At 42.4% G+C, this 17,458-nt stretch overlaps 1 protein-coding gene across 1 annotated transcript in view; it reads right to left on the bottom strand.

The window, feature by feature from the left end:
* The window catches only part of LOC115122219 (growth hormone receptor-like), a 28,781-nt gene that overhangs the window by 3,435 nt on the left and 7,888 nt on the right, over positions 1–17,458 (bottom strand). Inside the window, exons 2-5 of the mRNA XM_029651418.2 lie at positions 13,450–13,542; positions 4,112–4,253; positions 3,720–3,886; positions 2,832–3,010 (exon numbers count right to left, since the gene is read on the bottom strand). Coding sequence (XP_029507278.1) covers positions 2,832–3,010; positions 3,720–3,886; positions 4,112–4,253; positions 13,450–13,531 — 570 coding nt within the window. The 5' untranslated portion in view covers positions 13,532–13,542. The remainder of the gene's footprint in view (positions 1–2,831; positions 3,011–3,719; positions 3,887–4,111; positions 4,254–13,449; positions 13,543–17,458) is intronic.

The raw sequence follows: 17,458 nt of genomic DNA, 5'->3' as shown, positions 1-17,458 counted from the left end.
TGTATACTCACAACAAAATCTGCAGAGCTTCGATGATTTTATGCCCCAAATATTCAACATTTTGTTGGTGGCAAGAATTCTATAGAATAATTTTAGCTGAAAAGCATGAAGTCTTGAATCTTGCGTCGTTTTATATAGCAACTCATACACCCTGTACCATAGAATCATTACATCACAAATCTCTTCCTAACTATTTTGCTATCTGTATGTCACAGTTGTCAGTCTCAAATGAAACTGGTATACTTATATTTATGCTATTTTTATTCCTCCGCCAGATTTGATCCTGTATATTTGGCAGACAGACCAGTTCCCTACCTCCTTCCGCTGCCACCTGCCATCTCCATTTTTGGGGTAATGCTGTAATTGGTTGTACTCTTGGATTGAGCAGACCTTCCTGTACAATTCTGATAACTCCATGAAAGACGTAACTCTACCATTCCAATTTACAATATCATTTAAGAAGAAAATACCCTTTTCAAACATCTTTCACATGAATACAGGTATTTTATCAACCAGCACATTTGAGTTCAGCCATAATATTTGTTGTAATATTTATTCTATCTTTTCAGGGGGGTGAAATTGAAATTGTAGCCAGCTCTGCAATGCTCATTTGAAAAAGAGAGATACTAATTAATCAAAAATGAGACATGGCAATCTGCACAAAGGCCATTTTTAAACAATGGATGAGCTTTTCTTAGTAATCTACTTGAGAACCATTTAGAGTTCAAGTAAAACTTTTGAATGGAGTGAAGCTTTTAGAGAGAGGTTTAGTGCTTTTATATTTAATCATTTCAACCCACCTAATTCATATTCATTATATAGATAGGCACTCTTTATTTTGTCTGGTTTAGCATCCCAGATAATCCAAAATATTTTTTGCTCATATGATTTGAAAAAACAAATCATCAGGAGTAGGCAGCGCCATAAATAAGTAAGTGAGTAAACTGAGATATGACTAAGGAGTTAATCAGGGCAATTTTTCCATAAATAGACAGGTAGTGTATATTAGTCCATATGTATAAGTGAACATGTAATTGAGTACGTGTGTGTTCATATCCACTTTATAGTGTTCAGATATTTTTACCGTTCCCATACTTTCTTTTTTTCGTAACTTAGTTTTTTGGTACAGCCATGGTACAGCCATGGAGTTATGGAGCTGTCTCGGAATAGCTGTCCATCTATAAAGAGTTTGTCCACAATGAGAAAGGCACGGTTACCCCTCTCTCTGTTTCCTCTGTACAGGATACAGTCTCTTGCGACGTTCGTTTATCTCACATGGAAATTGGTAATTGAGACCGAATTTGGTCTCTTTAAGCTCCCTTCCCCTGCTTTTGATCAGCTCCTTTTGTTGCTAGTGTTCAAATTCTGCGATGATTGGCCAGGGACCGTTGGTCTTGTCGCTTTGAGCTCCAAGTCTGTGTACACGGTGGAAAGCCACCTGGTTTACAGTCTCTAGAGGAAATTTCAAGGCGGATTGCATGAATTCTCTGGTCGCGCCCTCTGAATTTTGGAATCCCAGAAAATATTAGATTTTCACGCATTCTACGACTTTGCATGTCTATCAGCGACTCCTTCAACACCCTGTTTTCCCTGAGTAGACAATCTATTTTAGAATCGTGTATTTTCACCTTGGCTGTGAGTGCCTTGTTCTCTCCTTGGAGCGTGAGAATTTCCCTCTGGCTAAACTCCAAACTCCCCCTCAGCCCTAATACCTCCTCACACAACTTTTCCAGTGTTGCATGGATTCCAGCCAGAACACTAGCCTCTACTTCAACGGTAAGTCAATTGTTCGTGTCTGTAGATTAATCTGTTTTTCTTTTTTTTGTCGGGTTAGAGTTATTTTGTGAGGTAGTAGGATCATTCCATGATGGAGTATGTTGTTCCTCCATAGCGTAAAGATGTTGGTACTCGTCGATTACCCTCAGGATCTCCTTAGTATCCAGGTTGGCTCATTACTGCAACTAGTTGTTTTTCAAAATGTGTCTTTCCCACGACGATGGCCGGTGTCTGTAGTACAGCCACCTAGCACTGTTGTTTGGTTCGAGGTGTTTCCTAGCTGTTAAAAGCTAAACGCATCGCCGAATCCACGCAAAAACAAATACAGTAAACCTTAGTCAGGTCAAAATAATCTGGACTGCATAGTCTCAGTAGGTACTGTATGTCCAGAGAAAGGTTTATGTGAACACTGGAACACTGCTGTCACGATTGTAGTAATGATTAGACCAAGGCGCAGCGTGAATAGAGTTCCACATATTTTTAATGAACTGAAACTCACTGAACAAAACAACAAACAACCAAATGAACCGTGAAGCTACTAGTGTGCACACAGGCACCTACCTAACTGTTGACAAGATCCCACACCAGAAAGTGGGGAAAAAGGGCTGCCTAAATATGATCCCCAATCAGAGACAACGATAAACAGCTGTCTCTGATTGGGAACCATATCAGGCCAACATACAAAACCCCTAGACATACAAAACCCATAGACATACAAAAACCCATAGACATACAAAAACCCTAGACATACAAAAACCTAGAGTACCCACCCTAGTCACACCCTGACCTAACCAAACTATATAGAAAACAGAGTTATCTAAGGTCAGGGCATGACAACTGCATTTAATCTTTATTGCCAATGTAAAGTTTCTGAAATGACCCAATGATCTGCAATAGTGTGAACGAAGTAGTCAAACAGAGTCCTCATAGAATGGGTATAGATGGTGCCAGGAGATTTCCTGGTCTAATCACAGTCAAGAAGAACTCCTAACCCAGCCCTATGCATAAAGGCCAGGGCTATGAGTTTTCCCCTGTTTTAGGGTGTGTAGACTCACCATCCTCCACAGTGTTGAGTTGACCTCGCGGTACTGCACCTCGTACTGCAGCGTCATCCAGCCCATCGACACGTCTGCAGAGTGTGGCGGTTCCCAGCTCAACATGATATCAAAGTGGCTCCCGGTTAGACCCACATTCAGCAGGGTCCAGTTCAGCGCTATTGGAGGGTCTGGTTCCACTGGAACACATTTAAAACCATATTAGGTTCACCACTTGAAATGCAGAATGGCACATCAAAAATGTAGCATATTCTAGTATAGAAAACATTAGGAACACCTGATCTTTCCATGACAAAGACTGACCAGGTGAATCCAGGTGAAAGCTAGGAGCCCTTATTGATGTCACTTGTTAAATCCACTTCAATCAGTGTAGATGAAGGGCAGGAGACAGGTTAAAGAAGGAATTTTTCAGCCTTGAGACAATTTAGACATGGATTGTGTATGTGTGCCATTCCGAGGGTTAATGGGGAAGACAAAATATTTAAGTGCGTTTGATGGTAGGTGGCAGGCACACCGGTTTGAGTGTGTCAAGAGCTACAATGCCACTGAGTTTTCACGCTCAACAGCTTCCGTGTGTATCAAAAACGGTCCACCACCCAAAGGACATCCAGCCAACTTGACACAACTGTGGGAAGCATTGGAGTCAACATAGGCCAGCATCCCTGTGGAACGTTTTTTTTGAGAGGGGGGGGGGGTGTTCCTAATGTTCGTTGTATAAAATTCAGTATTTCCACGTTTAATTTTCCAATGATAAAAAAAGTTATTAGGGTTTAAAATATGGGAGATGTGTGGAGGCAGACAGAGGACACACAGGTGAGTGTAGGGTAGCTATAGGTAGCTATGAATGGAGGAATAACTGTGGTTTAGGAATACAGGGGCCAGGCTAACCGATGTCTTCCACAGTGAAGATGACCTCGTCATAGAGAATGTCCTGATCTCCAGAGCGGAGCTGAACACTGTAGGTCATCCAGACCTTCGTGTAGCTTTCATTGAAGAAGCACTCGTTTGTCCTGTCAGCGTAGCGAGGACATTCCCCCCACTCTTTGGGAGATATGCTGCAGGCAAGGGGAGACAACATAGAGGTTTTAATAATGTGCTGATGAAACGAAAGACTGACATCATGCACCTGACATAATTTAAATAAGAGGGAGAGACTCCCATACAGTTAAGAACTACAAATTTCAGAAGAAAAACTATTTGGCTCTCAAATATTTAATGTATTTAATTTCAGCCCCAGAATGTTAATCTCTCCCTTAATTAGGGAATATTTTTTCTCTCACTTCCTATCATTAATGTAGTAGAATATCCGCAGGTCTCTGGGTTCTGTGAGGTTCTGGAAAACTCCGACATTCCATCTGCAGCGGAATGTGTTCATGTCATGGGAGACACAGCCAGTGATCTGGGGGCGGATCTGGAAGAGGGCTGAGAGGGAGGCAGAGAAGGGAGGGAGAGAGAGAAGGATTGTTACGTTCTGACTTTAGTTCCTTTGTTTTGTCTTTGTTTTAGTATGGTCAGGGCCTGAGTTGGGGTGGGCAGTCTGTGTTCTTTTTTCTATGATTTGGGATTTCTGTGTTTGGCCTGGTATGGTTCTCAATCAGAGGCAGCTGTCAATCGTTGTCCCTGATTGAGGACCATACTTAGGTAGCCTGTTTTCACCCTTGAGTTGTGGGTGATTATTTTCTGTTTTCGTATTCTGTACCAGACAGAAATGTTTCGGTCTGAAATTTCTTACTCCTTGTCAGAGGAGGACGAAGACAACCATGACAGAATCACCCACCACAACCGGAAAAAGCAGCGTGGTATCCAGGAGCAGCGGGTTCAAGACTCCTGGACTTGGGAGGAGATCTTGGATGGCAAGGGACCCTGGGTAGTGCGGGAAAATATTGCCGCACCAAGGCAGAGCTGGAGGCAGCGAAAGCCGAGAGGCTGAGACGAGAGGCAGCCCCAAAAATTTCTTGGGGGGGGACACGGGGAGTGTGGCTAAGTCAGGTAGGAGACCTGCACCAACTCCTCGTGCTTACCGTGGAGACAGGTGGACCGGGCAGGCACCATGTTATGCCGTGAGGCGCACGGTGTCCAAGGTGCACAGGCATAGCCCGGTGCGTTACATAGCAGTGCCTCGTATCGGCCGGGATAGAGTGGGCATCAAGCCAGGTGCCATGAAGCCGGCTCAACGTATCTGGTCTCCAGTGCGTCTCCGCGGGCCGGGGCACATGGCACCAGCCCTACGCATGGTGTCCCCGGTTCGCCAGCAAAGCCCAGTGCGGTCGATTCCACCTCGCCGCACTGGCCTGGCTACGGGGAGCATCCAGCCAGGTAGCGTTGTGCAGGCTCGGTGCTCGAGTAGGGTTGTGCAAGCTCCAGTGCGCCTCCACGGTCCGGTCTATCCGGTGCCTCCTCCACACACCAGGCCTCCGGTGGCAGCCCCCCGAACCAGGCTGTCTCTCCGTCTCCTCCCTACAGGTGCTCCCGTCTGTCCTGAGCTGCCAGAGTCGCCCATCTGTCCTGAGCTGCCAGAGTCGCCCGTCTGTCCTGAGCTGCCAGAGTTGCCCGCCAGTCAGGAGCTGCCAGAGTCGTCCGCCAGTCAGGAGCTGCCAGAGCCGCCCGCCAGTCAGGAACTGCCAGAGCCGCCCGCCAGTCAGGAGCTGCCAGAGCCGCCGGTCAGTCAGGAGCTGCCAGAGCCGCCAGTCAGTCAGGAGCTGCCAGAGCCGCCGTTACTCCGGTGCTGCCGGAATAGCCCTTCACTCCGGAGCTGCCGGAGTCTCCCGCCTGTCCAGTGCTGCGGGAATCTCCCGTCCATTCGGGACCCGTTGCCAGGGTCCCCAGTCCTAGGTCGGCGGCGAGGGCTCGCCGCTCTAAAGAGGCCACGGAGGCGGGTAAGAGGCGGACAAAGACTATGGTGGAGTGGGGTCCACGTCCCGCGCCAGAGCCGCCACCCCACCCAGACCCTCCCCTATAGGTTCAGGTCTTGCGGCCGGAGTCCACACCTTTGGGGGGGGGGGGGGGGTAGAGGGGGTACTGTCACGTTCTGACCTTAGTTCCTTTGTTATGTCTTTGTTTTAGTATGGTCAGGGCCTGAGTTGGGGTGGGCAGTCTATGTTCTTTTTTCTATGATTTGGGATTTCTGTGTTTGGCCTGGTATGGTTCTCAATCAGAGGCAGCTGTCAATCGTTGTCCCTGATTGAGAACCATACTTAGGTAGCCTGTTTTCACCCTTGAGTTGTGGGTGATTATTTTCTGTTTTCGTATTCTGTACCAGACAGAACTGTTTCGGTTTCATTTCGTTCTCTTGTTGGTTTTGTATTTTAGTGTTCTGAGTTCTATTAAAGACTATGAACACTTACCACGCTGCGCATTGGTCCTCACCTTCTTCCAGCCACGACAAGCGTGAGAGGAGGTGAGCACACACATTCTATATAGACTTTCAAAAAAGTCAAAAGTCAAACTTAAACATGAACACACACCCAGTCTAGTCGACTTATCTACGCCTGTTGCTGAGACCATTTACAGGGCTGAGTTGCTCTTCAAGTGTAAGACAAACTGAGCGTAACATAACTCATCCTCGTAACATAATGCCGCATGGCGGACAGCTACATTTTCCTGGAAGTATCCGCATACCTCTAAATCTGTCAGCCAGACTTTACCGCCCACAGGAATATCGGGGAAAACCCTGCAGTCATCTGTTCACAGAACTGCACGTACATAGTACACTGCATCTGCCGTCATCTGTTCTCAGAACTGCACTTACATAGTACACTGCATGAAAACTACACTCATAGTAAGTGTTCAGAGATCTGCTGTATCTGCAGGAAAATGACAGCTGGCAATAAAATAGTGCAATTGGAAGTATTTTCTCAGAAGCCAATTACTACTACACCTGAAACGGTGTAAAATGATGCATCTTATTACCTTCTGCTCCTAGGGGTCAATTAAGGAAACTATAAATAAGCTGTAGGAAAGATAAATGATCATTCCTATCATGTTTATGACAGCAATATGACATACAGTGGGGCAAAAAAGTATTTAGTCAGCCACCAATTGTGCAAGTTCTCCCACTTAAAAAGATGAGCGAGGCCTGTAATTTTCATCATAGGTACATTTCAACTATGACAGACAAAATGAGAAAATAAATCCAGAAAATCACATTGTAGGATTTTTTATTTATTTATTTGCAAATTATGGTGGAAAATAAGTATTTGGTCACCTACAAACAAGCAAGATTTCTGGCTCTCACAGACCTGTAACTTCTTTAAGAGGCTCCTCTGTCCTCCACTCGTTACATGTATTAATGGCACCTGTTTGAACTTGTTATCAGTATAAAAGACACCTGTCCACAACCTCAAACAGTCACACTCCAAACTCCACTATGGCCAAGACCAAAGAGCTGTCAAAGGACACCAGAAACAAAATTGTAGACCTGCACCAGGCTGGGAAGACTGAATCTGCAATAGGTAAGCAGCTTGGTTTGAAGAAATCAACTGTGGGAGCAATTATTAGGAAATGGAAGACATACAAGACCACTGATAATCTCCCTCGATCTGGGGCTCCACGCAAGATCTCATCCCGGGGGGTAAAAATGATCACAAGAACGGTGAGCAAAAATCCCAGAACCACACGGGGGGACCTAGTAAATGACCTGCAGAGAGCTGGGACCAAAGTAACAAAGCCTACCATCAGTAACACACTACGCCGCCAGGGACTCAAATCCTGCAGTGCCAGACGTGTCCCCCTGCTTAAGCCAGTACATGTCCAGGCCCGTCTGAAGTTTGCTAGAGAGCATTTGGATGATCCAGAAGAAGATTGGGAGAATGTCATATGGTCAGATGAAACCAAAATAGAACTTTTTGGTAAAACCTCAACTCGTCGTGTTTGGAGGACAAAGAATGCTGAGTTGCATCCAAAGAACACCATACCTACTGTGAAACATGGGGCTGGAAACATCATGCTTTGGGGCTGTTTTTCTGCAAAGGGACCAGGACGACTGATCCGTGTAAAGGAAAGAATGAATGGGGCCATGTATCGTGAGATTTTGAGTGAAAACCTCCTTCCATCAGCAAGGGCATTGAAGATGAAACGTGGCTGGGTCTTTCAGCATGACAATGATCCCAAACACACCGCACAGGCAACGAAGGAGTGGCTTCGTAAGAAGCATTTCAAGGTCCTGGAGTGGCCTAGCCAGTCTCCAGATCTCAACCCCATAGAAAATCTTTGGAGGGAGTTAAAAGTCTGTGTTGCCCAGCAACAGCCCCAAAACATCACTGCTCTAGAGGAGATCTGCATGGAGGAATGGGCAAAAATACCAGCAACAGTGTGTGAAAACCTTGTGAAGACTTACAGGAAACGTTTGACCTCTGTCATTGCCAACAAAGGGTACATAACAAAATATTGGGATAAACTTTTGTTATTTACCAAATACTTATTTTCCACCATAATTTGCAAATAAGTTCATTAAAAATCAATGTTTTCTGGATTTTGTTTTCTAATTTTGTCTGTCATAGTTGAAGTGTACCTATGATGAAAATTACAGGCCTCTCTCATCTCTTTAAGTGGGAGAACTTGCTATTTTTTTTTTGCCCCACTGTATCAGGCGAGCGCTGTCCTGGTCTGTCTGTACTATAGTACATGATTATATGAATGTGTTCCCAGAGAGAGGGGAGCTTTCGGTAAACACTCCTATTTGTTCATAGCCTTGAAGAGGCACTTAGGTCCTTTAGTAATTAGTACCATCTCCCATAATGTGCCACATCAACACCGCTGAGAGGGACAGCACAATAGCAGGTAGAATGGCTCTGGCGCCTAGGGAGAATTCACAGCTGTGTGGCTCTTCTGAGGAGAGATGCATACCACTGGCTTGGTTAGCAGCTCATCAGGGTGGCCAAATGTTAAAAATAACTTGTTTACCAGATCCTTTTCTACCAGTAACTTCCTCGGAATGAAAAGGAAAAATCAATCCAATACTTGGCAATGCTCAAGTGTTTCATACTTGCTCAATTTCCCGTGACTGGTGAGGATTCAGCACAGGTGGTGTGTGTGTGTGTGTGTGCTGTGCACAAATTGTGACTCTACATCCAGACTCCCCATTTTGACTTAATATTTTCAAAATATAAATATGCACATGTACAGTGCCTTGCGAAAGTATTCGGCCCCCTTGAACTTTGCGACCTTTTTCCACATTTCAGGCTTCAAACATAAAGATATAAAACTGTATTTTTTTGTGAAGAATCAACAACAAGTGGGACACAATCATGAAGTGGAACGACATTTATTGGATATTTCAAACTTTTTTAACAAATCAAAAACGGAAAAATTGGGAGTGCAAAATTATTCAGCCCCTTTACTTTCAGTGCAGCAAACTCTCCAGAAGTTCAGTGAGGATCTCTGAATGATCCAATGTTGACCTAAATGACTAATGATGATAAATACAATCCACCTGTGTGTAATCAAGTCTCCGTATAAATGCACCTGCACTGTGATAGTCTCAGAGGTCCGTTAAAAGCGCAGAGAGCATCATGAAGAACAAGGAACACACCAGGCAGGTCCGAGATACTGTTGTGAAGAAGTTTAAAGCCGGATTTGGATACAAAAAGATTTCCCAAGCTTTAAACATCCCAAGGAGCACTGTGCAAGCGATAATATTGAAATGGAAGGAGTATCAGACCACTGCAAATCTACCAAGACCTGGCCGTCCCTCTAAACTGTCAGCTCATACAAGGAGAAGACTGATCAGAGATGCAGCCAAGAGGCCCATGATCACTCTGGATGAACTGCAGAGATCTACAGCTGAGGTGGGAGACTCTGTCCATAGGACAACAATCAGTCGTATATTGCACAAATCTGGCCTTTATGGAAGAGTGGCAAGAAGAAAGCCATTTCTTAAAGATATCCATAAAAAGTGTCGTTTAAAGTTTGCCACAAGCCACCTGGGAGACACACCAAACATGTGGAAGAAGGTGCTCTGGTCAGATGAAACCAAAATTGAACTTTTTGGCAACAATGCAAAACATTATGTTTGGCGTAAAAGCAACACAGCTCATCACCCTGAACACACCATCCCCACTGTCAAACATGGTGGTGGCAGCATCATGGTTTGGGCCTGCTTTTCTTCAGCAGGGACAGGGAAGATGGTTAAAATTGATGGGAAGATGGATGGAGCCAAATACAGGACCATTCTGGAAGAAAACCTGATGGAGTCTGCAAAAGACCTGAGACTGGGACGGAGATTTGTCTTCCAACAAGACAATGATCCAAAACAGAAAGCAAAATCTACAATGGAATGGTTCAAAAATAAACATATCCAGGTGTTAGAATGGCCAAGTCAAAGTCCAGACCTGAATCCAATCGAGAATCTGTGGAAAGAACTGAAAACTGCTGTTCACAAATGCTCTCCATCCAACCTCACTGAGCTCGAGCTGTTTTGCAAGGAGGAATGGGAAAAATTTCAGTCTCTCGATGTGCAAAACTGATAGAGACATACCCCAAGCGACTTACAGCTGTAATCGCAGCAAAAGGTGGCACTACAAAGTATTAACTTAAGGGGGCTGAATAATTTTGCACGCCCAATTTTTCAGTTTTTGATTTGTTAAAAAAGTTTGAAATATCCAATAAATGTCGTTCCACTTCATGATTGTGTCCCACTTGTTGTTGATTCTTCACAAAAAAACACAGTTTTATATCTTTATGTTTGAAGCCTGAAATGTGGCAAAAGGTCGCAAAGTTCAAGGGGGCCAAATACTTTCGCAAGGCACTGTATGTGAGTACTTGTGAATGTTCTTGAATGTCCACGTGAGTAAGTGCAGTCTGCCAAGTTGAGGTCACTTTTTTTCACACCATGTGCACAGCAGATATCACTGGCTCCAACAGGACGTTGAAGCTCAAATTTCAAACAGACCTTTCCAAGAAAACAAGGGTAAAATATAATTTTGGGCTCCAGTTATTCTAGTGTTCCAGTCGCTGGAAGGTGAACTCTTTTACAAAATGTCCCCCACTTCTGATACAAAATGTCCTCTACTATCTCGTAAATTAGCCTACTCATCTCTCACATTAGGACTGAAAATTCAAAACATTCATTATGACTTTAATGAAAGGGAAATAGAGGGTTGTTTGATTGGCTGCTGTGTACTAGGAGGAATGGAGGGAGGAAATGGGTGTTTTAATCAAGGGGTTTCTAAATGCATAAAGTAATTCTCTGTAGAGTACACATGATGATGAGCGCTAGCACTGGATGATTTATAGCAGAGGTGTCACTCGTTCCATGAAGGGCCTAGAGTAGAAATGGGCCCGCGGGCCGTTTCTGGCCCGCTGGGCAATTCAATCCAACCCGCGAGACATTATTACTATATATTTTTCTCCCCAATTTCACGGTATCCAATTGGTAGTTACAGTCTTGTCCCATCGCTACAACTCCCGTACGTATTCGGGAGAGGCGAAGGTCGAGAGCCCTGCATCCCCCGAAACACGACCCAGCCAAACCGCACTGCTTCTTGACACAATGCCTGCTTAACCCGGAAGCCAGCCACACCAATGTTTCGGAGGAAACACCATACACCTCGCGACTGTGTAAGCGCCCGGCTCGCCAAAAGAGTCGCTAGAGTGTGATGGGACAAGGAAATCTCAGCCTGCTAAACCCTCTCCTAACCCGGACGACGCTAGGCCAATTGTGCGCCAAATCATGGGTCTCCCAGTCACGGCAAGCTGTGACACAGCCTGGGACCGAACCTGGGTCTGTAGTGACGCCTCAAGCACTGTGATGCGGTGCCTTAGACCGCTGCGCAACTCGGGAGGTCCCCGCAAATTGATTTTAACAAACAATTGGTCCCCCCAAAAATGCGGCCCTCCGTTGAATTACATTTCATAATCCTGATGTAGCCCTCGACCAAAAGGTTTGCCCACCTGTGGCCTAGAGTCTGCTGGTTTTTCCTTTCTATTAAGACCTAGACAACCCGGTGCGGGGAGTTGCTTACTAATTAGTAACCTTAATTCATCAACCAAGTACAAGGGAGGGACAAAAACCCGCAGACTCTCGGCCCTCCATGGAATGAGTTTGACACTTGCTTTATAGAATCTAATTCACTATTTTCCCTCTCCTATGTGCATCACTGACGTATGCCAGATACAATTATACAGATGAAAGGGATGGTGCCTTACCAACCTCTCGATGTTGTTTCTTCTCATTTGGAGTGATGTTTGTGCAACATGTGTATTAAAACACCCTGCGCATTAAAACACCCATTTCCTCCCTCCATCTCTCCTATTACACAGCAGCCGAACAAACACAACCCTCTCCTTCCCTTTGATTAAAGTCAGGATGAATGTTTTGACTTTTCAGTCCTACTGTCAGAGAGTAATTCACAAGATGGTGATTAAAAATAAATATGTACCTAACATAAATGTACATCGAGTCTTTACCTATTCTGTTTGTTCCAGAAATCAAAAGCAATTACATGTGCAAAGTAACATTTTTCCCATTTATGGTAGAGAAATGCTTACGTGAAGGACAGCTGGTGTTATATATTGTAGCTACTTAAGTAGACACTTTAAAGCAATAGCTGCAACCAAGGTTGTCCCCTTCAATTGAACATCTTTAAAGCTCTGTGAGACAAAAACTTGGTTTACTCTAGTATGGGAAGCATTGAAAATGTGTATTTTCTGTCTGTGTGCGTGAGCTGGCAGTGTCCTCTCCTCCTGCACTGTTCTATGTCCATCTGTTTCACTCAGACAGTAACCTTTTTGGCTGGGTACTGCTTATTCTCAGAAAATAAAATCTAGTATATTTTTTTGCTGGGAGCTCAAACCCTTTCACCCATTCTGACAGTATGAAGTACCACTTACTGGAAACAGAATAACTCTGTCAAAGCACCACTGCCAAAGCTTATAAAAATCTGAGACAAAAGAGACTTCTATTCAATACGTCAGCGCTAAAGAGTTATATAACGTGTATAATGTTGCATAACATGAAGAAACACTTAGGAGAAGTGTGACTTCATCATAAAGGCCTGAACCACCTAGGAATAGAACGTCCTGCACTCAAACTTTGTACATTACAACGCTGCATCTGTTGAGAGGGGGAGTCTGAATAACTAAACCGTTTCCCACAGTGCACCACTCACTGCTCCCACTGCCCCCTCCAGAATTCCTGGAAATCCTGTTCCTGGGAAGAACTCGATATGTGCCCATGCATGCATGCTTATTTAGAGCACGTGTTCTAAGAGGTTGTAGTAGTCTGTATAATAAACTACACAGTGCCATTGCATTATCATAAAGCATATTACAGAGTTTTCACAAATAACCATTATATTTATTTATTTATCTTGAATGTAACATTTAAACCAGAGTGTGTAATGAGATCATTCATATTGTATATCAGTAATCTATTCCTCTAAGAGTTAACTTAAATGTGTGCCACGCAGTTAAAGTGTGATGACACCCGCTGGTATGTATCCATAACGTGTACCCATAGTGTCATATCATCCTGCACTATATAGTGTACATACTATACTGTCCTTAGCAGGAATTCTACATACAAAGGAAGTACTTGACTTATATGTTAGGTCAGTATTGATAGTCCTGTGAAAGGAAAGCCCTTCTAGTTTGGTCTTGTTCATCATTGATCAAAAGGTACCTTGTTTAGAGGTGGGCGGCTCCTGCGATAAAACTGGAAGGATGAGGACGAGGCAGATGAAGAGAATGTGGGAGATTGCCATGATGTTTGACCCTAGAAAAACATGACAGGAGAGTTATTGAGTTATATGAGTTATTTCACTGTGTCATCTCCACTGAACCATAACCCTAAAACGGACCAGATAAAGGTATCTGTACTGCCATACCCTTATATAAGTCCAGTCTGGAAATTAGGGAGAGATGTTTAATTATAGAATAATTATTCACTTTTTCAATGCTAGTTAAAAGGATATTTTAGTTTTCAAATTTAATTTATTAACTACAAAAAGGGTAATAAAAAGAAATGAATCAGATATCAAATTATATATACAGTACCAGTCAAAAGTTTGGACACACCTACTTAGGGTTTTTCTTCATTTTTACGATGTTTTACATAGTAGAATAAGAGTGAAGACAACAAAACTATGAAATAACACATATGGAATCATGTAGTAACCAAAAAAGTGTTAACCAAATCAAAATATATTTGAGATTTTTCAAAGTAGCCACCCTTTGCCTTGAAGACAGATTTGCACATTCTTGGCATTCTCTCAACCAGCTTCATGAGGTAGTCACTTGGAATGCATTTCAATTAACAGGTGTGCCTTGTTAAAAGTTATTTTGTGGAATTTCTTTCCTTCTTAATGCGTTTGAGCCAATCAGTTGTGTTGTGACAAGGTAGGGGTGGTATACAGAAGATAGACCTATTTGGTAAAAGACAAAGTCCATATTATGGCAAGAACAGCTCAAATAAGCAAAGATAAATGACAGTCCCTCATTACTTTAAGACATGAAGGTCAGTCAATCTGTAAAATGTCAAGAACTTTACAGTTTTTCAAGTGCAGCTGCAAAAACCATCAAGTGATATGATGAAACAGGCTCTCATGGGGACCGCCACAGGAAAGGAAGAACCAGAGTTACCTCAGCAGCATAAGTTCATTAGAGTTAACTGCACCTCAGATTATAGCCCAAATAAAAGCTTCACAGAGCTCTAATAATAGACACATCTCAACATCAACTGTTCAGAGGAGATTGAAACCACTACTAATGGACACCAATAAGAAAAAGAAACTTGGGACAAGAAACACCAGCAATGGGGGAAATCTGTCCTTTGGTCTGTGGAGTCCAAATTTTGGTTTCAAATGCCGTGTCTTTGCGAGACAAAGAGTGGTGAACGGATGATCTCTGCATGTGTGCTTCCCACCATGAAGCATGGAGGAGGAGGTGTGATGGTTCTTTGCTGGTGACACTGTCTGTGATTTATTTAGAATTCAAGAAACACTTATCCAGCCTGGCTACCACAGCATTCTGCAGCGATACGCCATCCCATCTGGTTTGCGCTTAGGGGACTATCATTTGTTTTTCAACAGGACAATGACCCAAAACACACCTCCAGGCTGTGTAAGGGCTATTTGACCAAGAAGGAGACCAACAAGTTCTCAGCATACGTGGGAACTCCTTCAAGACTGTTGTAAAAGCATTCTTCATGAAGCTGGTTGAGAGAATGCCAAGAGTGTGCAAAGCCGTCATCAAGGCAAAGGGTGGCTACTTTGAATAAAAAATATGTTTTTGATTTGTTGGACTCTTTTTTTGGTTACTACATGATTCCATAGAAAATAGTAAAAATTAAGAAAAACCCTTGAGTAGATGTGTCCAAACCTTTGACTGGTACTGTATGTATATATATTTGTGGCATGTATATAAAATGTGTGTAGAATGTACATGTAAAAACAAAAGAAAAAGCTGTAAAAACAAAGCTTATTTTTAATATAGTATATTCTACCTACTTATTTTTAAAGCACATCTCCTGAAGAAGATATCAACTTTTGTGTATTTCTGTGCCACCAAATGTTTGCATATACTGGTAAAGTTACCAGGCTGATATGGGCAAAACATCTAATCGTGATTTTTCACCTAAAGATCTTGATTTGACTTGAGATAGAGATCAAAACATTTAGGTGTTTGAATCATAGAAATAGAATATTAGAGCTAACGTTTGCTTTGCCCTAGATAGTGCATTTAGCTAAATGACATTTAGTTAGCCAGTTAGCTAGTTAGCGATTAGCAATAGTGATCATCACTGGCTGTAACACTGTAGTTAGCTTACACTAGTAACACTGTAATCATGTTATTGCATTGCAAACTAATGGAGTTTATGTAATTACACAAGAGGAATAAGTAGGGACTGTTCATAAAAAAGAGAGTGGCTATCATGAAATGTGATTGAATTAATTTCCATATTTCCAGGTATCAAAAGTGAAAGCGAAATGGACATTCCTGGGGCCAAGCCTCCTGCCACCCAGGACATATACTGTATAATAGGCGGTGTCAGAGGAAAGCCCATAAAATTGTCAGAGACTCCAGTCACCCAAGTCATAGACTGTTTTTTCTGCTACTACACGGCAAGCTGTACCGGAGCGCCAAGTCTAGGACCAAAAGGCTCCTTAACAGCTTCTACCCCCAAGCTATAAGACTGCTGAACAATTCATCAAATGGCCACCAGACTATTACATTGACCCCCCTCCACCCCCTCCATTTGTTTTGTACACTGCTGCTTCTCGCTGTTTATTATCTATGCAGAATCACTTCACCCCTACCTACATGTACAAATGACCTCAACTAGCCTGTACCCCTGCACACTGACTCGGTACCAGTACCCCTTGTACATAGCCTTGTTATTGTTATGTTATTGTGTTACTTTTTATAAAAATATTTTTTTAAATTCATAACTCTTCTTGAACTGCACTGTTGGTTAAAAGGGCTTGTAAGTAAGCATTTCACAGTAAGGTCTACACTTGTTGTATTCGGCGCATGTGAAAAATCAAATTTGGTTTGACTTCTTAAGTCTGTGGCAGACTTAACTCCTACAGAACACAAAAAACATTAAGTACTGGGAGGGGGAATGGGATGTGCTGGAGCTGGGCAATGGTGGGAAGTGAATGATTAATTTGTTGTTCTTAACGCTTCAGATGGTTAACTGATTCAAAATTATATTTTTTGCTCTTGATGAAGTAACATTTGCTCATTTGCTCATTACCGTAATGTGGTCCATAACATGGTAGATGACCGAAATGCATCATCAATGAGAAAATATTCCTAGAATAATATGACAGAAAACTAAATATTTGAGCTTTGCATAAAATGTGCTGTTTATATTTATGTACTTTTTTTATATTAATAATAGTTTAAAACATATGGGTCAAAGACAAAAGGTTTTCAAAGTAGAAAAAAAAATAAAACAGCAATTACAATTCCCTAAAACGCTTTCTTATGTTCATTGGAGTGTTACCTATGCCCTTACATTAGTTCTATTCAAGAATAAAGCCAATAATTCATTTTTATTGTGATTTGTATGAATGTGCCCTAGTAAAATGTAATTCAGTATAACACTAAGTGTTTTTTTTATGTCATTGTATGCCCATTTATCATAATCACAAGGTTATATATTCATGCTTAGACTGGCAGAAATGTAACTACCCAGAAAAAATGACATTATTTTATTTTGAATAGCACATATTTGATGTGTCACAGGTACAACTCATAATTTGTTGAAGGTTTTTTACAAAAACTTTCCACCTTACACTGAAAAAAATGCTAAAATCTTTGAAAATATCTTTCACTTCTTCCTTTGAGATTTGTTTTTGTCTCTCTGAGTCAACAAAATAAAGATATTGTATTTTAATATAAAATATACTGTACCCTGAATGACACATATCACTAAGGCCCACAAATATTGATTAAATGTGATTCCTTCAGCAATAATAATAATGAGTTTCCTTCAGTTGATACTGGAGTTAAGTTCATCACCACATTCATTTATTAGATTTTTTTCACGGCGCCTCCTCTGATTCAATCTCCACTTTTCCCTCTTTTTTCAGCATCAGATTGTGTCATTGTATGGATCGGTGGATGATCAGGATTGACATCCTTCTTTCATCTATGATAGCTAAAAAACGAAAATGTAATCATTA

The sequence above is a fragment of the Oncorhynchus nerka genome, linkage group LG4 (assembly GCF_034236695.1).
Source record: "Oncorhynchus nerka isolate Pitt River linkage group LG4, Oner_Uvic_2.0, whole genome shotgun sequence".
Classification (NCBI taxonomy): Eukaryota; Metazoa; Chordata; class Actinopteri; order Salmoniformes; family Salmonidae; genus Oncorhynchus; species Oncorhynchus nerka.
Note: the sequence above shows the minus strand (reverse complement) of the source record. Positions and strands in the feature narration are given on the sequence as shown.